Source organism: Neovison vison, chromosome 1, assembly GCF_020171115.1.
Source record: "Neovison vison isolate M4711 chromosome 1, ASM_NN_V1, whole genome shotgun sequence".
Classification (NCBI taxonomy): Eukaryota; Metazoa; Chordata; class Mammalia; order Carnivora; family Mustelidae; genus Neogale; species Neogale vison.
In genome coordinates, this window is record NC_058091.1 from 23,540,314 (window position 1) to 23,560,992 (window position 20,679).

A 20,679-nucleotide genomic window follows, 5' to 3' on the forward strand; every position below is an offset into this window, starting at 1 on the left:
GCTTCAAGAAATAGGCCAAGAAATAAATTCAGTAAGGGGGGGGGGGAGTTGGTATAATGAGGGGGAGCCCAGGACACATTAGAAATGGGAAAGAAGAAGGGGCACTTGGGTGGCTCAGTGGGTTAAGCCTCTGCCTTCGGCTCCGGTTATGATCCCAGGGTCCTGGGATCAAGCCCTGCATCTGGCTCTCTGCTCAGCAGGGAGCCTACTTCCCGCCCCCCCCCACGTGCCCCCCCCCCTCGTTCTCTGCCTGCCTCTCTGCCTACTTGTGATCTTTGTGTGTCAAATAAATAAACAAAATCTTGGGGGAAAAAAAAGAAAGAAAGAAAAGAAATGGGAGAGAAGAGAGTAGAACAAGTTCTAGTAATTCTAACTGGGAAGTCAGGTGAATTCATGCCTCCCTTCTGTCCGCACAGCCAAATGAAGTAGAATTTTAAATGACCTGTGAATGATTAACATTTTAATCTAAATTAAAAAATCCGGGGGGGGGGCTTGCAGAATGGGTAAAAGTTGTCAAAAGGTACAAACTTCCAGTTGTCAAGTAAGAGACTAGACCTTAAAAGTTCTAATTACAAAAAAAAAAAGAAATTTGCAACTTTGTGTGCTGATGGACCTTAAGTAGGCTTACTGTGCTGAATATTTTGTGACATACACAAAAATCGAAACAGCATGTTGTATACCTAAAACCAATGTTATATATTAATTATACCTCAATAATAAAATAAGTAAAACTCTATATTCTTATCCTCTGCCTGCAACCCTGCCTGTCCCTCTCTTCCATCTCTATGCTTTTGTGTCTGTTTCCTAAAGCTACCGTAACAAATTCAGGGTCTTCAAATAACAAAAATTTATTCTCACAGTGCTAGAGGCTAGAAGTCCAAAATCAAATTGTCAGCAGGGCCATGCTCCCTCTAAAGGCTGGGGGAGCATGGCTAAAAGCCTCTTCTTAGCTTCAGGTGGCTCCCAGCAATGGCCAGTACTCTTCTTGGCTAGTAACTGCATCGGGCCAACCTCTGCCTCCGTCTTCAGACAGGCTTCTCAGCACCTAGTGCATCTTAGTTGTCCGCTCCTCTCCTTATAAGGACACTAGACATTGGGTTTGGGGCCGACCCTAATTCAGTACAACTTAATTTTAACTAATTACCCCTTAAAAGACCCTACTTTTCAAATAAGGTCACATTTTGAGGTTCCAGATGGACATGAATTTGGGAGGACACTATTCAACCCACTACAACTCCCAAATTAAAATAAACCATGACAGTGGGGCACCTGGGTGGCCAAGTTGCGTAAGCTTCCGACCTTGGTTTGGGCTTATGTCCTGATCTCCTGGTCGTGAGATGGGACTTCTCAATCACCAGAGTTTGCTTGGGTTTCTCTCTCCCTCTCCCTTTGCCCCTTCCCACCACCACACACAGGCACACACAAGCTCTTTCACCACCTCCCAAATAAATAAATGAATAAATAAATATTTTAAAATAAATAAATAAAATACATCACCACCACCAAAAAGTGATGGGAGATGACAAATCACAGCATTACAGAAATATAAAAAAAAATTCAAAGTTATAATCACCAGTGGACTACTTCTAATCTTAATTAGCAAAAAATGTATCTTTTGCCTTTCTATCAACAGTGGGAAACTGTGAAGTCTTGAAAATATCAGAAATCCTATTCAAGGGACACCTGGGTGGCTCAGTTGGTTGGGCTTCCAACTCTTGGTTTTGGCTCAGGTCATGATGTCATGGGTCTCAGGATGAAGCCCCAAGATGGGCTGCACCCTCGGTGGGGATCTGTTTGAAAGATTCTCTCCCTCTAATCCCCAAATTGGCACGTGTGTACTCTCTCTCAAATAAATAAAATCTTCACACACACCCCGAAAAAAGTCCCATTCCAAATAGCACTAAAAAAACAACACTCCCCTGGCCCAGACACTTGACATAGAAAAATCTGGTATTAGATATAAACACATATATTATCAGGAATGGAACAGCAAAAAAGATGAAAGACAGGGAAGGATATTTTTCAGTTAAAAGTGCTTTCATTTAACTATCTGGGGATGGAAAGTAGACCATGAGTCGCAGAAGACCAAGGTTTCCTTTAAAAAAAAAAAAATTACCTTGGGTTTTTAACAGCCTCCTCCCCAAATTATCCTTTTCTAATGAGGATATAAACCTACATGAAAGCACTATATATCATAGTTCTTTCTATTTTAATCAAGGTATTATTTTAGCTTTCTAGGGGAAAAAAAATACTTGAGATGAGCTTAAAGACTTGTGTACTCCCTCTGCTGGCTCTGAATTTAAAATGAATTATCAATGGCTTCAGGAGCCAAGTTATTAATTTCACTAGACATCTAAAACACAATGAAAGATATGATGCGGATTCTCCCCCAACACACATACGCAAAGGTCTTCAAAGAAATAAAAAATTCCAAACTACTAAAAACTGCCATAAGCTGGATTTAGCGTAGGTTTACTCCAAAGGAAAGCTAATGCATTCCATTTGTTTGGAGCAGGAGTCACTTCCTGCCTCGGCCTTGCCCCCTACAACTGGGCCACCACTTTTCCTGGCTCTGTGCGCACCTCTCCACGGCAGGACTCCGGTGCATCTGGATACGCAGGCATGGTGACCCCCTAGAAGATAACCTGGCTTCTTCATCATAGGCAATCACTAGAAGGACCATAGTCCATAAGGGAAGTTAGTCCATTTCGTGTTATGTTATCTCGTAATGGTAACCGACAAACTGCAAAGCAAAAGTCCCAAGATTAAAATCTAGTAGAATGCGAAAGGCACGCTCCCTGGAAAATCCCAGCCTGAAACATGCACTACTCATACTCTTGTGTTTTATCGAGAAGGAGTGATACATCACAATATTCTAAAGCTGCCTGCTACTGCTTTTTCCAACTGGGGAAATTGTGATACAAAGAAGTGAAGGCTGTCTGGTTAAGAATAAAATGATTAAAGATACTGAGTCTGCTGGTGTCACGATGCCATCAGAATTGGGGTCTTCTATCATAATCACAGCCTAAACCACCTATTTAGAAAACTCTTGACTCGGAAGAGCTACACACTGGCCCAGAAAAGATCCACTCAGAGAGTGCTTGCTGTCTCTTCCTCCTTCATATGTGACTTTCATTTTCCAATCCGCAGACAAAAACTCCAAGTACCTCTGGGACTTCTGCCTTCAAAGCAGAACATCGTGGGCAACTGAGTTTTACACAACAGCTTTGCTCCTGTAAATAGTGGTAAGTGAATTGTAGGCTGAACAATCCTATGGTAACCCTTTCCAAACAGTGCATATTGACATGGCATCAGTGGGGTACACACAGGAAACACACTTGATTTCAACTTTCTCTGAATGAAGTCATTCCTAGATCAAGGTTCTTCTCAGTTTCTGTGATGGGCAGTGACTGGCACTAATGAAGTTTTCAGGGACTCGGAACATAAGGAAACAAGACAATGCAAGAAATGCCTTGAATGGCAGAGCACCCTTTTATGATTATACTCTATCCTATCAACATGAATGCGAGGAGGTCCAAGACTTCATAGCTACAAGTATCCAAGACACTCTACACATGATGTCACCTCACTCCCGAGTCACATCATCTCCTTTCAGTCTCAGAGTCCCAGAACAAGTCTATCTTTATGGGCTGAGGACATAATGAAACAAAGAACAGCTCTGAGTATCAGAAATGTTTTTGTCTGGTAGACACATTCCATGCTTTGGAGGCTCTTACACTGTCCTTGGGAATATGCAGGAGTCACAGAAAATGACAAAAGAAATAGGTGGGAGTCCGGGTTGGGCATGGTAGGGTGGGGTGGGCTTAAGATAGATGGCTTTTTCAGCAAGGTTAGCTGGGAACACTGATGGAGAATGCTAAAAAAGCAACACAGCTACTCCAGCATGAGCCAGCCTAAAGGACAGAGGAGGGGAAGCAGAAGCGAGCAAATGAAGTAAGAGTTTGCAGAAATGGAGGCACTGACACGAACAGCTGTGAAACCGCAATGGTTAACAGCAGACAGGCCAGAACTCTGCTGCCGAGGGCTCACGCGGACACACTCTCAGCTGCATCGCTGCCAGCTGCAGGTTCCTCAGCCAGTCGCTCACATGTTCTTGTCCTGCTTCCTTACCTGTAAAATGAAGCAGTTAGATGATCTCCTACACCTCTCTCAGTTCTAAATTTGAGGCAAGAAGCAATGTGGATGAGTCAGCTGTATCGAGGCTCCACCTCCACTCCAGAGGGAGGCCAGTCCTACACCAGGCCCCACAAGACAGAACTGGAGACCCCCAACTCAGGCTAGGACCACAGGTGTGCTCTAATCCACATGGCCCTGGGAAAGCCCCAGCTTCTCCCAAACAGACCTAAACCACAGGAGCCATGCTCTAGCGGCCCTGCATCTCCAAAGCAAGCTGAAGACGACCTGCAGAGAATTAAAAACCAGCTCCAAGCCAGAGTTCAACACCAACTTTGCCTTTTGCCAGTAACTCCTCTGCAGAGAGTTGAAGCATTGAGGAAAGCAGAAGTACAGACATGAAAAAAAGGCAGACAATGAACGACAATGACAAGTTCACAGAACACAGATTTGCATGTTTATTTTCTGTCTTCCTCCAAAAGAACCTGAATCCTGTGAACTGAACCTCTGCCTTGTGCACTACTATATCCCTGAGACCCAGCAGAATGCCCTGTGAGCGGGATGCCCTTGGTAAGTATTTGTTGAATGAATAAAAGGGCATGTGATGAAAACAGGTAAAAAGGTTTTCTCTAACTTGTAGTCACTTACTGTACACCAGCTATAATGTCTGCTGATACTAATCCACATACACCTACAGAAATCTAGAGATAAAATCCACCGATGTATATCATTCTGAGCTCCCTCTACAGCAGCAAAAAGGCAAAGTGGCTCTTCAGGACCTGTGATACAGGAAAAGGTCAGGAGCAAAATGGGGAGTCAAAAATTGGATCGAGTCTGTTCCCCCACAGGCAAGATGGGTCAGATATGAAAATAAAATAAATTCCATATTCTCTCTAGCCCTGGGAATCTAATCTTGATAGGCAGTGGGTAAGTAGGGTACCCTACCAGAATGTATAGACTGAAACAGTCTTACCTTTGCATTTTTAGAAGATCTTTGGATGGACAGTGTTTGCTAAGCTTTTTCCAGACCAAATAAATGACTTTTTGGTAGGACAAGGACTCTTCATTAATTTTCCAAATAAAAATATCTTGCAGGTTTTAAGTAAGAATCATGCATATAAAAAAGTTTAACTACAAGATGTTCTTCTATGGTGTCATTCTCTTAAAATAGAACCCTCCTAAAATCTCCTAAAAATAAGTCTGCATAGTTTCATTTCATTTTCTAAGAAGGAGATAAACATATCAAAACAAACACTTAGCTTCTTTCTTAAAGAGTCTCTCTGCTACATAGGGCTCACAGATCAAAGTTAAAAAGGGCCAATTTCTTCACTTCATAGGTCGATGACACAGCTTTGAAAAAGAGGAAAAACAGTCCCCCTAGTGTACTGCTGCTGTACGAAGAGGAAGTCTATTCGTTGAGAATCACTGACGAAGACAGTACTGCCAAAGGAAATTACAAAACAGCATTTTGGCAACATAGGCCTAGCAGAAGACAGATTCCTTACACACGACCATAACGGGCCCTTTGGTGAGTTACTCTAAAAAGGCGACCGAGGCCAAAATTACAAGTCAACATGGAATTACCACAATTTTGTCATTTTGAAATTTTAAAGACATATTTTTTAAAATCAAAGTTGGAGTTAAAATCACATTTTCTTAATCCAGTATTGTTGGGAAGGAACTGGATGCATTAATCTAAAGAACAGTGAACATCAGCAGGCATTATGTGGCAGGGGGCCCTCATCTTTTTACGCTGGGGAGAAGCTATAAGAGCACACGTTCTCACAGGAATGAAGACGTCGTCTCTTGCCGAATTACCCTCCACAGGAGCAGCGGCAGAAGTCGTCACACGCACGGGAGCCTACATTTGTGAAATTGTGAGAAACAGCACAGAAACTCAGGGCTGCCTCATGTAATCGTGTCCTAATCCCCCAGGAAATGCAGGTGTGTGGGTGTGAGGAGATGGAGAGAGATAAATAAGCCTTAACAGGTAAACCCTGGAATCCTAGAGGTCTGCCCCACAACGGGAGGAACCGAGAGAACAGAGCAGTTTAATTAGGGGTGGTGCAGTGCAAATAAACTTAATCTGAATTAAAGGAAATGTAACCTTCTCCCCTCTTAACCACATCTGACTATTCATTTCTACTTTAATGCCTGAGGTAAGGGAATCTGTGAGACAGCCATCACCTCTCTCTCTGGCACAAAATGTATCCGACAAACCTAGAACCTGAACCAAGAACTTCCTCCTTTTGTTAAAACGCTATCTTTTCTGCCCCCTTTATCACTTTGTAGTTCCTAAGCACGGGTACTGACAGACCGGATGGCTATACAAATGTAATAAACTCGATCAGGCTCCATCGATATTCCTTTTTCTGATGCTAAACTAATAACCAAAACGTTTTCAGACTGAGAGGCAAATACGCTTTTCAGGAAAGCATCTTCCACTTATGTAAGACCCACCCAATTAAAACCAATTTTCTACATATTGATAGTTTTTAAAAAGCTCCCAGGTGATCCAAATATATGCAACCAGGGCTTCAAACCACTAGTCCTTTTCTGATCTCCAAGGCCTCTTTTCTAATTCTTTTATCCTCTAATCTTAGGGTGATAATTCTGGTGACAGGATCTCATCATGTAATAGCCCAAAAAGCCACAAAAGAAGTAAGGCCCAAACCCTGCATACTGCACCATTGTGCACACAGGACTAGGAGAGGTAAACCTGAATTCTAGACATTTTCAGAAATTAAAAAGCCTAATGCATAACTCAGAATGAAAGTAGTGTGGTTTAAATGCACAAGCATGCTCTCAAAATGACTAATCATGATAGGAATCGACTCCTGAAACTTGGACGCATGGAAATGGGTCACAATTAGCTCCTGACCTCTCCCTTTTCCCTCTTCTTCCACCCCCACTAAACCACAAGCACAAAAAAGGCTGGCTATTAGTCATAATCGGAATATGAAACCAGCCCCAGTTTCAAAGGGCTTTCTTCATCATCAAAGATTTGGAAGTTCCTGCATGGGTGCATCTTTTGATGAAGGTCATCTTACAAAAACTCTTTAACTAAATTATATCCCCACAGTCTTCAAGGATTATCTGCCATGTGATACTGAGAAATAGAACTGATGTAAAATCTTAAAGTAAAAATAATTCTACTTACATAAAATAAATAAATATTTTACTTCATGTCCTGTATTAAGCATACTAAGGCTTGAGTTTTAACTTACAATATTTCATAAGTTTTAAAGAGAGATGAAATGGAAACTAATTTAACACTGTGTTGACTATACTTCAACAAAAAAAAAAGAGAGAGAGAGAAAGAGAAAGAGAGAAATAAGATATCAGAGAAGAAAGAAGAAACCATGAGACCCAAAAAAAAAAAAAGTTAAGGACATAAAACCACAAAATCTAGGACTAGGCCCAAAATTTCTATTGCAAGTCCCACTAGCTACATGAAAATACAATTAACCAAATCACAATTCATGGCTACTTTTGGTAATACTACTTTCCCACCTAGATTAAAAAAAAAAAATCAAATGCTATTAAGCAGTTACTCTCTTTAACTACAATAACAAGAGATGTTATTTGTGGGATTAAACTACTTGTGTAAACTTAAAAATCAAAGGAAAAGTGAAAACCCAACATTAAAAGTTAGTTAGGTAACTAACTTTCAACTAGCAGATTCTCTGCACCAAACTCAAAATACACAGGACTAATTTCAAGTTGGGAAATATGAAAAATATTCCAAACGCCTATATCCATTTTCTTAGACCCTGAAACTCACCCCTTTGACACTGTACCCTGGTATTAACAATCTGCTATTCACTTGGAAACTCAGTTTTAAAAGATATCACAGTAGCACTGCTTTGAAAAGGAATTCACGCTCAAGCTTTCTGTAAATGACCCTCATATCACACAACTGGCATTCCTTTGCAAAGCTATAAAATTAAAGCAAATGTAAGATTCATAATGTCAGCAGTTGTTTACGAAGAGATATGTGGAATAACTTCAAAGCACACATTTAGCTTTTAAAGTTTCTCAACAAGTCCTCTCCAATAGGAGCCATAAGAAATTTGGGGGGAAAAAAAAAAAACCAGCAACAAAGCAGATACTTTGTTTGCAAGGTTTTGTTTGGTTTGGTTTGGTTTGGTTTTAAGCAAATTAAAACTCTGAGGATTTCGGGGGGAGGTGGAATGAATGAGCCTGGTGATGGATGTTAAGGAGGGCACCTATTGCATTGAAACACTGGGTCTTATACACAAACAATGAATCGTGGAACACCACATCAAAAACTAATGATGTACTGTATGGTGACTAACATAATTTTAAAAAAACTAAATTAAATAAAGCAAATTAAAACTCAACACCCTAAATCCCCTAGTTTTTTTTTCACATACAGGTTCCTGTGTTCCAGTTCTCCACCAAGATTAAACTGTTCTTTCTGTATACACCTACTGGAACCCAGGAAGATGCAGGGCTCCCCCAAAAACCTTGAAGGAAAGAACTGAAGGAGGAAGGAACTATCTCATTAATTTAAAAAAAAAAAAAGATAACTTGCAAATAGAAGCAACTGATAAGCCGTAAGTGTCTCCAACTGTACAGGACTCCTCTGCCTGGTACAGACACATTCATGTCCTGGGGAAAGAGGCCAGGATGATGAGGTGCAGGAAGAGCAAAGCAGCTGGGTATCAGCAGCCCAGCAGGGGCACAGGAGTTAATCTGTTTGGATGCCCAACTGCAGGAAGTCATTACATCATAGGCCTTTCCACACCTCTCTCCCTACCACGTGTCCAGTGCCCCAAGAGGCTGAAAAGGAACAGTAGGGAGCCTCTCTTCTGGTTCACTTGTAGGGAGAAGCCATTACGGCCCAGCCCTGACACCACACCTCCCTGCCAAGGGCCGAGGTGAAGCTCCAGGCCTCGGTCCTCCAGACCTGGATCCGGCCTCAAACCTCGCCAGAGTCCAAGCCTCAAGGAGAGCAGCAGGTGTGGCTGGTCCGCCCGGAGGCCGCAGGGCTGGCCCGCTCCAGGGCTCAGAACATCTCAAGTTGGGGGGCAGGCTTACTGGAGAAACATCTCTAAGGAAGAAAGGTGTCAACACAGGCAAGTAAAGACATTCAGCCAGGAAAAGGTTTACAAGCACTGCTTTTTCTAGTGGGATCGTTGTGCCTGTGGGAACTAACACCCACAAGCCAGAAACTTCGACGCAAGGGTTTTCACCCAGCTAGTGACAACGACCATGCTCTGTAACCGACTGGAAACCACAAATCCAACCCCTCCTCCGGGTACCAAGTCCCAAGCACACCCCCACATCCCCTCACTGCACCCGCAAAGCCCTTCCCGCATCCCCACTACGGCTGATTTCTACTTCGAAGTTGGCGGAAGACCTACCTCGTCTGTGTCGTCCCGGGAATCCGGCAAACGCACTCCCGTCCGCCAGTCCTTCCCTCGCCGGTATCCCTCGCCCCCTCTCCTCACCCGCCCATGCCCGAGGCTTCCTGGGAAGCCTCCTTTCCCCGCCCTACCCTCCGCGGCCGACCCCAGGTTCCCCTCCTCTGGGGGTCACAGAGATCCCCCGAAACCTCACAGCGGAGGCTCTCGGTGCCAACCCTTCTCCCCAGCGCCCGCAGGCGCGCTCCAATGAATCGAAGGCGCGTCTCGCACTGCGCAGGAGGCCCGGCGGGTCCGGCCGCCCGCCCGAGGTGGGTACGCACCTTCCACCCCGCAGAGCTGTTGCTGTCACCCTTATCCTTGAAGTAGGGCACGCAGCGCACCATCCACTCGTAGATCTGGGACAGAGTGAGCCGTTTGTCCGGCGAGCTCTCGATGGCGCGAGTGATCAGGTCGGCGTAGGACAGGTTCCCCCAGGCGTTCCGCCGCGACGAGCATTTCCTCGGCTGCCCCGAGCCCCCAGCCGCCCCCGGCTGCGGCGGCGGTAGTGGCTGCTGAGGCTGCAGCGGCGTCTGCGTCCCCCCGCTCAGCGCGCCTGCCGCGGGGGCTGGCCCGGAGCCGGGGTCCTGCCCTCCGGGAGCGAGCAACCGGGCCGAGTCTTCAAGGAGCAGCCCGGAGCCTAGCGCGCCGCTCCCGCCGCCGCCGATCGCCATGGCCGAACCGGCCCTACCGCTGCCGTCCTCGTCGTCTTCATCGTCCTCCTCTTCGGGGATCATGGAATCGGCGGCCGTCTCCCCCGAGGGTTTGGCCGGGCTCCCCTGGAGCTCTGGCCTCTGCAGGGGCCACGTACAGGAGCGCGGCCGGCTCTGGGGTTCGAACTCCGGGTCCAGCTCCACTTCGAGCGGAGAGAGCGGGGCCGGGGAGGCCGGTGCCTCTGCCATCTTCGCCGCCCGCCCGCGGCTCGGGCTCTCGCGCTCGCCTCTCGCGCCGGGGCGGGGTGCGGCGGGGGAGGGACGGGGGCGCCGCGAAGGCTCGGGCTCCCAGGAGTCGTTGCCGCTACTGCCGCCGCCTGGGGAAGCACGAGAGAAGAGAGAAGGAGAGTTGGTTATCCCGGGCTGGAGCCCAGTCCTCCGCGACTCCGCGCCCGCCGCCGCCGCCAGGCAGACCTGGAGACGTGCGTCCCGCGAACCTGGCGCCGCAGACACCGCCCCCTGGCCAGGCCGCGGGGGAGCCGGGAGCGAATCGACGGGCTCGCACGGGGCAGCCCCCTCCCCCCGCCACCGGGGCCGCCCGATCTGCAGGTCCCTCCCGGGCTAGGTGGCTGGGCGGGGAAGAAGGGGGAGGGGCGGGGGCGGGGGGAGGGGCGCGAGCCGCGCCTTTAAAGCGGGCAGCGGCCAGAGCTGGCGCAGCCGAGCCGCGGTCGGAGCCCGGGCGGGCGTGCGTTTGTTTATGTTTCGCTCCGGCCCGCTCAAGTGCCTCCCGCGGCGCCGCAGCCAAAGTCTGTGGCGTCTTCCGCTCTTCTCCTGGTCCCCGGCCCTGCCGCCTCCGCGCCCCCTTGTACCCCCTTCTCCCCGCGGAGGGACCCGAGTCCGGGGACAGCGCGGGCAGCCCGCTTCTCCCCTCTTCGCCCGCGGGCCAGGAGGACGAACGTAGGTCCGAGCGCGAACTGGCTCCTGTCACTTCCAGAAAAAAGACGGGAAGCAGGGGGGGCAACCAGCGCGGCGGGTGTTTGCAAAGGGCCAAGCCAAGCAGGCACGACCACTTTGGGGGTCTGTATGGTTTATTTGCCCGCAGGCGCTGCACCCTCCACCCCCTTCCCAGGAAAGGACGGGGGGAGGGGGTAAGTCGGAACATAAATCTTCCAACAGGTCAGGAAGCGCCAAGTCTCCCAGGCTACCAGAAAACCCGGACCAGCACGTTCATCACCTCCTTGCTCCCGCTGCTGCCATCTTGACAGTTTTCCCCCCTTCACTCAAGTCCTTTAAAAATACTAACTGGAGGGAAGGGGGGCGCGCACACCGAGTCACGGGGAGGGAAAAGGGAAGCGCCTGGCCCAGCTCGGAAGCAGATCCGGAGTCACCGGGAAGGCGACCGCCCCGCTGCACAGCTCCGGCGCCTACCTCAGTTCCTTCCCTTCAGGGACGAGGGGGGAGGACGCACAATTCTGCGCGGACCCGGGGCACCGCGAGGAGGGGGCGCGCAACCTCGGCGAAGGAGAGGCGCTCCGGCCGCCGCCGCAGCCCGCCTGAGGAAACGCCTGTCAGCCTGTGCGCCGCCGCCTTCCACATTCCTCCTCCTCCCTTCCACGAGCAGGGCGGCCGCGGCAGCAGCACAAAGTTATAGACACACGCAGGGTGCCTCAACCTAGGCTGACGGCGGGCGGGTCCCCGCCCAGGGGGAGGGCTGGGCGGCAGGCCCGGGTGTGCTGTGTGCGTGCGTGCGTGTGTGTGTGCGTGTGTGTGTGTGTCTATGTGGGCTCGCTCGCGCGCGCGCCTGCGCCGCCGGGCTCCGCGGGACTGCGGGCGTGGGTGTCAGGGAGCGCGCGGCGGCCCGGGACCGGGCGGGCTCCCGCAGCCGTCCCCGCCGGGCTCCCCCTCCCTCCCGAGGGCCTCGACGACAACAAAGCGCGGCGCTGGCCTAAGAGAAGAGGGAGGGGGAGAGCGGAGACCCTAACGCTCCACGAGCGCAGTCGCGTGGCCTCTCAGACTCCGGGCAGGGCGCCTGGTACCGGGGGTCCCCGGCGGGCGCGTCCGTCCCCCGGGCTCTGGGCCCGCCCTGGTGTCCGGTTCCCGGTTAGAATCGGACACCAGGCAACACGCGAGATAAGATGCTGACCGCGGATCGCAGAGATTACCACGGCGTGGAAATACAAGCGAAAATGTTGGTGCCTTACAGGACTTCGATAAACTGATGCCTTCAGATTTGATCGGGCACCGAGAGGTCTGCAGCCGAGTCTCTTACCTAGGACGCCCGACGCAGCGGTTCACTCTCCAGGGATTTCACGGCAGAGGAGGGGAGAAGTGTAACTAACTCAGGAGAAATGCAAATTATTCCCCATTCCTAAACTCAGGAGCAGATTTTGAACAATTATGAATGGGAAATACTTTGATTCTAACTTGTAAATGACTCCAGAACGGCTACTTGTGCATTTTTGAGTTTTTAAAAAAGATACTTCTTTAAGTTTAGACAAACATCTTAGGAGTCCTTATCCTGTCAGTGCCTAAATTGTTCATTTGTGCGTTATGAATGCACTACCTGCGACACGCACACCAAAACTCGATCCACTTTGGTTCATAAATATCTCTTCCCACCTTTTTTCTTAAATCCTTCTAAGTCACTGGTGATATCTCAGAATCTAAAGCTCGCTCCTCAACAACCCAATACACAAAAAGGTCCAACCCAGGGTACTCGGGAGTCCGCCCACCCAGCGGACTCCAGGCTCCGGGCTTTGCGCAGGGCCCGTCACTCAAGTGACGTAAAGCCCCGCCCCTGCACCAAGCTAGTTCGACGCGTACAAACAGATGATGTCATTGTATCCACACGCGCGTGACCGGGGTGCTCTGCGCCGCGTCCCCATTCGCTGCGCCGCCTACTCGTCAAACCACGCCGCGCGCTGACTGGCCGCGGCCACCAGTCTCCAGGCCCCAGACACCCCTCTCCGCCCCCCGCCCCCGCCCCCCAGCAAATAATAAACAATCGAGTAAAATTCTAGGGAAGAAAGGAGGGGAGGGAGGAGAGGAGAAAGAGACTCGGGCGACCCAGAAGCCAATCCTCCGTGCGCTGAGGGAGAGTCCAAAGGAGGGGGACTTGAGAAGACGTGGGAGGGGAGAAGGGGAGCCGACCTGGGGCGATGGGTCCTGCCGCACTGTGGCGGTGTCGGGGGAGGAAAGTTGGAGAGCACCCTGCGGGGCGCGCCTGGCAGAGCGGAGGGACGCTAGGGCCCGGGAGCGGCAGGACTCCGGGCTTCGGGGCGGTGCGCGGCTGTCCGAGGGGGAGGAGAGCAAGCCGCGCTGGAGCGGCGCGGGCGGAGCCGGCAGACACGTGCGGGAGGAGGGCGGGCGCGCGCCGTACTGGCTCGCCCGGGCGCGCGGCGCGGTAGCCGCGCGCGCTTGTTTACCAGCGCACGTGGGTGTTATTTTTAAATGGAATGTTGTGCTGGCGGCGCGGCTGAGTGGCGGACGCGTGGGGCCGCCCGCGCTGGCTGGGGGACGCGGCAGGCCCGCGCAGAGGCCTCTCCCGGCTCTGCTCACGGGCCAGCCAGGCTGTCCCTACTTCGGGCTTCCGGCGCCGCGGCTGGCTCGGCCCTGGGAACCTAATGGCGAGTTTCGCGCGCTGCCAAAGCCTCTACGGAGAAGTCGCGTTTCCGCCGCGGAAAGCTGCATTTTTAACGCCAGGTTTCGGCTCCCTCATTCACATTCCGGGAACAAAGCCACCTACTTTCTCTTCGCCCTGGAGGCCAGGCCAGGCTGGGCTCCGCGGCCACAGTTTCCAGAGCCAATTTCACACGCTCACATACTCCCTGGCACGGTATACCCCGGCCGCGAGGTAGACTGTTACCATCTTGCGTAGTTTGTGACCTCGCTACCTGGCTCAGAACGTCCCCAGCCCTTTATGCGCCCGTCACTTGGGCATACAGTTCTGCCAAGCACGACGCTTTTGCTACCTCGGCTTGTCTTTGGAAGGGAGCTCTGGGAAAGGGGGCCCTGACCGCTTGCTGGGGTTGCTCCTGTGCTTGCTGCTCCTCTCCTCTCATTGTGGGTCTGCCCTTCAGAGGAGTCCCGAGTTTGCATTTCGTTTATAGCATGGAAATGTGGACGTTGATACAGGACTGAACTGCAGGTGTCCATAGGGGGTGGGGGGGGAGATCTGGGTTAGAAGTGCAGGGAGGGGGTCTGGGGGTGCCTTTGGGCATATTATTGGGAGTCGTGTTCAGGTTTGCGGGAGGAGCCCTAAGGCCACATCACCCAGTGCTTTGCACCTTGATAACAGCATAAAATCCAGAGACGTTTCTGTTGCTCCTTCTTAATGTTTATAACCCACTGTAAAAGAAATGCATGCTTTTTCCTCTCTGAATGTAAGCAATCTTTTGTCGGTAAAATACATGCAGATTTAGAAAGAATGTGTTTACACTGGCTGGGCTCTCAGCCATTAAATTTTTACTATAAATCTGTTGAGTGTCCATTTACAGAATGCATATCCCAAGGGCATTCAAAAAAAATGGAAGTGTTAAAGATTCTGTAGGTTAATTGAGCTCCTTGTAATCCTTTGGTGAGGAATGGGGGTCGGGGACATGATATAGCTATGTCCCTCAAAGAGCTTAGAGTCGTGGCTGGATAGACATCAAAAAGTTCGATATTTCAGGAGTTGAAAAGCAGTACAAGACAAAAACACAAGAGATCCTGCATCGTGTTGGGTAAATTTCAAATGGATTGGAGGATCTTAACTTCAAATGGAAGAACAACAACAACAACAAAAACTTCAAATGGCCATGACTATAAGCATTCAGCTTGATAAATGTGCATCATACCCAGAAAGTTTATACCCTTGTAATTTGGCCCTGTGGGCAAACCTTTGAAAACTGAGGTTGAACCTCAGTAATTGATTTATTTTAGCCTGAAGTTGCTTTGACCTTTGCTTTTCCCTCCCAGGCCTCCATGGTCCTTCATTTCTTCCATCCACCATTTTTTTTCTCTAAACTTTTTAATACATACAATGCCCAACTTAAGATTGTTCAGTTTAGGATTTTAGGATTTTTCGACATTACAGTGGTGCAGAACTGATTCACATTCAGTGGAAACCCTACTTCAAATTTTGAATGTTAATCCATGCTCCCCTACCCTGCCCCCCTCCACAGCTCCTAGTCAGCCACCTGATTCCAGGCATTAACAACCGATGTACTTATAACCATTCTGTACCCATACAATCATTCTGTGTTCGCTTTCAGTACAGTGTTCAATAAATTACGAGATAATCAACACTTGATTATAAAATAGGGTTTGTGTTGGGTGATTAGGCCCAACTGTAGGCTAATATAAGTGTTGTGAGTGTGTTTAAGGTAGGCTAGGCTAATCTATGATGTTTGGTAGGTTAGGTGTGTTAAATACTTTCTCAACAATATTTTCGACATACACTGTTTTTCTTTTTAGGACATAACCCTATCATCACAAGTCAAGGAAGAGAGGCACCTGGGTGGCTCAGTCATTAAGCATTGCTTTCAGCTCAGGTCATGATCCCAAGGTCCTGGGATGGAGCCCTGCATCTGGCTCCTCCTACTCCCCCCTGCTTGTATTCCTGCTCTCGCCACTGTCTCTCTTGTTGTCAAATAAATAAATAAAACCTTTAAAAAAATAATAAGTCAAGGAAGATCTGTATAGGAATGCTGAGTAAGTTAACAGTTGTTGATCGAGGAGGAATGCCAGCATTATCTTTGTGGGAGAATTTTTAATCAAAACTTTCCTCATTTCTTAATTCATTTCTTGTTAATTTTTACAAATGACTTAAGGTGGTGATTGTCCACTTCATTTTGTTTTGTTTTTAAAGATTTCATTCACATGGGGGCGCCTGGGTGGCTCAGTTGATCAGTCTGCCTTCAGCTCAGGTCATGATCCCAGATCCTGAAATGGAGCCCCAAGTTGGGCTCCCTGCTCAACGGGGAGTCTGCTTCTCCCTCTGCCCCTCATGCTCGCTTGTGCTCTCTCTCTCAAATAAGCCTTTAAAAAAATTTTTTTTTTACCTGAGTTAGCTAAGTAAATACACCATTTCCAACTGTCAGACAACTGGAGCTCCGCCTCTAAGGGGCCACCATTAAGCACCTGCATCCTTGCCCTATGCTGCCTGCCAACAAAGTGCTCATTTCCCTCCATGACTAACTTCTACATCCATCTCAACAGTGAAGAGTGAAAACAAATACAATATAAGCCTCCAAAAAATTTGTGAGCCAGCTGGCAAGAAAGGTCTATAGCTGCTCAATATTCAGGTCTATAGCTGCTCCTCACCCTTTGTCTGACATCTCCATTAGTCCCTTCCTCTGCCTCCCATTCTTCTGCAAACTACTCATGGGAAGAACATATTGAATACTATATACTAAAGAGCTTGAACTTGAGCTGTCTTTAAGGGTGTTAAGGAGATAGCAGGCCCAAAATGGAGTTACTTATGCTAAGCCCCACATCGAAAAACCAAGACTTCATACCTAACCTAACTGCAGTTTCAACACCCACCCCATCCCACCCCCAGGAATATAACCCTTAACCGGTCAGTACTGATGAGATAACCAACCTGATGGACTCTTGTCTAGTCCCCTTAGGAAGGCAACCTTGCCTGAAACAAATGCATTCTTTTCTAGTAATTTCCGTCGTCCACTCCCCTTCCACCTTTAAAAACCTTTCCTTCTCTATAGCTTGGTGGAGCTCCCTCCTATTGCCAGATAGGATGCTCCTTACTTCATGAATGGTTTAACGAAGCCAATTGGATCTTCAAATTTATTCCACTGAATTTTTGTTATTTACCAGGGCATCCTTTGAGGCAAGTTTAATCACCCCTCTCCCAAGAATCTCTGGAGCCCCTGTCCTCTCTCCTCTTTGCCTTCTTCAGGTATGATCTACCCCAGCAGAGCTTCCCAGTCATTACAGCGACTGTCCTAGAATTCATTTGGAGGACAATATGTGTGTTTACAGCAGGAAAGAAGTGGGGGATCCAAAAAAGATTGAAGATATACCTGAAAGGGATTTGCATAGGGAAGAGAAAATGGAAAGGATTCTCTGTTTGGGTATTATAAAGTAACCATGATAGCTAACCTTTGTTTGTCACTTCCCGGTCCTGAACTAAACACTTTATTTGCAGGACTTAAGCCCTATATCTGCCCGCTCATGGGAGGCAGGTACAGTAATGCTAAATGGCATGGGGTTTAAGAATTCAGGCTCTGAGGTCAAGTCTGATTCCCTCACTTACCAGCTATGTGACCTTGAGCTGTTATTTAACCCTTGACCTCAGTTCCTCATTCGTGAAATGAGAATAACGGTTTTGGGGGTTGTTGGAAAGATGAGGTTAAATGAGATGAAGCTAAAGCATTTAGGCTTAGAACACTGGGAAGTGTTGAGTTTTAATAAGCGATGCTTGGGCTCCACCTTGGACCAACTGAATCAGAAAGTGTTAATTTTTTTTTTTTTAATGTTTGCCAAGTGAATCTAAGACAGTGAAAATCGAGAACACTGAATGAGAGGTCTCTTCTTTATACTCCAGTCTTTGCCCTCCTCTATGACTATTGGCTTCTGCTCAAGAATGATGACACCGTCTTTAAGTATGCACAAAGGGGGCAGGTCCCATACCCATAACATCTCAGTTTGCCTCTAGAACAACCTGCCCCATCAGGAACCATCCCTCTCATTTCACATAATTTTGCCCTGGGTCACACAGTGAGTGGCAGGCCCAGAATTGGAACCAAAGACTATGGGAATCCTCACATGCGCTCCTTCCCCAGCCCCGCAGTGCTTTTCCAGCAGGATTTCCCTATGGGGGCCCTTTAGCCTAGAGAAACAAAGCTGGAACCAGACAAAGAAACATAACCCCAAGGACTAACTCAATCAACCCAAGGCTGGTATTTAGACAAATCTATATCCATCAGGTTGTCTTCTTGGATCTCTTATGTGTTTTTAAGTTTTTGAATCAATTGGCAACATTTGAAAAGGAGGCCATTTCACCTGAAAGTCAGATTTCTCAGTCTTCTTGAAAAATAAGATCTGGTAACATGTGCCGATAATTAGCTGTCGTGCCGAAACTCCTCTTCATCATCAGGCCCTCTGCATGCATGTCTCCTGGTGGACCACTAGACATTGGACTTAGCCTCCCTAATTTATATCTACAGGCCATGGCGGGATTGGCTCATTGCAGCTCGTGAGAAACGGCTGTGCTCGTCCCTTCCCAACTCTTTGTTCAGTGAATCAAATTAGTTACTTGAAAGCAACTGCTGTGGGAGTTGTTACCGCCACAGAAACTGGCAAATGCTAACAATCAAGTCTTTTATGGGTTTGGTTTGTTTTCTTTTTCCTGGGGGTCAGTTTGCTAGCACACCATAGCACATCCACTCAGCCACTGTCTGGTGTTCTGAAGACAAAGATTTGTTCTGAATAGAAAGTGAAGGGAACAGAAGCATTTGAGAAACTACTTCAATCCTGCTAAGCAATTGATTATACATCATCTAACCTTTTCTCTTTCTTTAAGATTTATTTATTTTAGGGGTGCCTGGGTGGCTCAGTCATTAAGCGTCTGCCTTCAGCTCAGGTCATGATCCCAGGGTCTTGGGATGGAGCCCCGCCTCTGGCTCCCTGCTCAGCAGGAAGCCTGCTTCTCCCTGTCCCACTCCCCCACCCTATTTGTGTACCTTCTCTCGCTGTCTCTCTCTCTGGCAAGTAAATAAATAAAATCTTAGAAAAAAATATATTTATTTATTTATTTATTTATTTTAGAGAGAAAGGAAGAGCAAGCCCTGGAGCAAAGGGAAGAGCAGAGGGAGAGGAAGAGAATCTCCAGCAGACTCCCAACTGAGCGAGGAGCCTGACATAGGGCTGGACCCTGAGATCATGACCTGAGGCTAAATCAAGAGTCAGATGCCCAACTGACAGAGCCACCCAGGTACCCACTAGACTTACTTTTAAAGTACTTCAAATTAATATGTGAAATAAATACCCAGAACAAACCTTTTGATGAAAACCAAAGTTGGATATGATTTTTTTACTATTTTTTTTAAATGACTCAAGCTGGCAAGAAAGTGGGGATAAAACGAAGTTAAGGTAGGACCCCTAATAAGTGAGCAAACTCCTGGAAAATTTATCAAACTGCAGTGTCCTTGAACTTCCACACTGATAGGTGTGCAGCGATGGAGACACAGAAGATAAACCCTCAAGCCTACCCAAGATCATAAGCAAAGTAAGAACCTATCCCAATTTAAATTGGCACAGTCACTATGGAACACAGCAAGGAGGTTCCTCAAAACATTAAAAATAGAACAACCATATGATCCAGCAATCTCACTTCTAGAGATCCAAAGGAAATGAAATCACTGTCTCAAAAAGATATCTGCACCCCCAATATTCATTGCAGCATAATTCACAATACCTAAGGCATGTTTCCCAGGCATATAAACAACCTAAGTGTCCACTGAAAGATAAAGGAATGAGAAGATGTGGCCTATATATGCAATGGAATATTACTCAGCCATAAAAAGAAGGAAATCCTGCCATTTGTGACAACATGGATGAAACTCGCAGGCAGAATGCTTAGTGACGTAAATCAGACAGAGAAAGACTATGTTATCTCACATATATGTAGAATATTTAAAAAACTCTCCGAATTCATAGAAACAGAGTAGATTGGTGGTTGCCAGGGACTTTTTGTGAGGGAAATGGAGTTGGGGCGCCTGGGTGGCTCAGTCATTAAGCATCTGCCTTGCACTCAGGTCATGATCCCAGGATCCTGGGATCAAGCTCCACATCTTCCGGTTCCCAGCTGGACAGGAAGCCTGCTTCTCCCTCTCCCACTCCCCCTGCTTGTGTTCCCTCTCTCACTGTCTCTCTCTGTCAAATAAATAAATAAAATCTTTTTTTAAAAGTTGCTTACAGAGAATTTACAATTAAAAAAATAATTTATGGGTGCCTGGGTGGTTCAGTGGGTTAAAGCCTCTGCCTTTGGCTCAGGTCTTGATCCCAGGGCCCTGGGATAGAGTCCCGCATTGGGCTCTCTGCTCAGCAGGGAGCCTGCTTCCCCCTCTCTCTGCCTGTCTCTCTGCTTACTTGTGATCTCTCTCTCTGTCAAATAAATAAATAAAATCTTTTAAATAAAAAATAAAATTTAAAAATAAAAAAATAATTTAAAATTGTAAATTTTAATTTACAATTAAAAAAGGAAACGGAGAGCTGTTGGTCAAAGGATACAAACTTTCAGTCACAAGATAAATAAGTTCTGGGGAGCTGATGTACAGTGTGGTGACTATAGTTAGCAGCACTGTATTTTATACTGGGAAGTTGCTGAGAGTATATCTTAAATGTTCTCACCACAGGCACACAAAAGGGTAACTATGTGAGGTGATGTGTTAACTAACCTAATGTTGATAATCATGGCACAGTGTATGCACATATCAAGTAATCACACTATACACCTTTAA

The 20,679-nt window shown here is 47.8% G+C and overlaps 1 protein-coding gene across 1 annotated transcript in view; it reads right to left on the reverse strand.

The window, feature by feature from the left end:
- Positions 1–10,527, reverse strand: part of FOXO3 (forkhead box O3) — a 122,980-nt gene extending 112,453 nt beyond the window's left edge. The window contains exon 1 of the mRNA XM_044244534.1: positions 9,848–10,527. Coding sequence (XP_044100469.1) covers positions 9,848–10,465 — 618 coding nt within the window. The 5' untranslated portion in view covers positions 10,466–10,527. The remainder of the gene's footprint in view (positions 1–9,847) is intronic.
- Between the last annotated feature and the right edge of the window lie 10,152 nt (positions 10,528–20,679).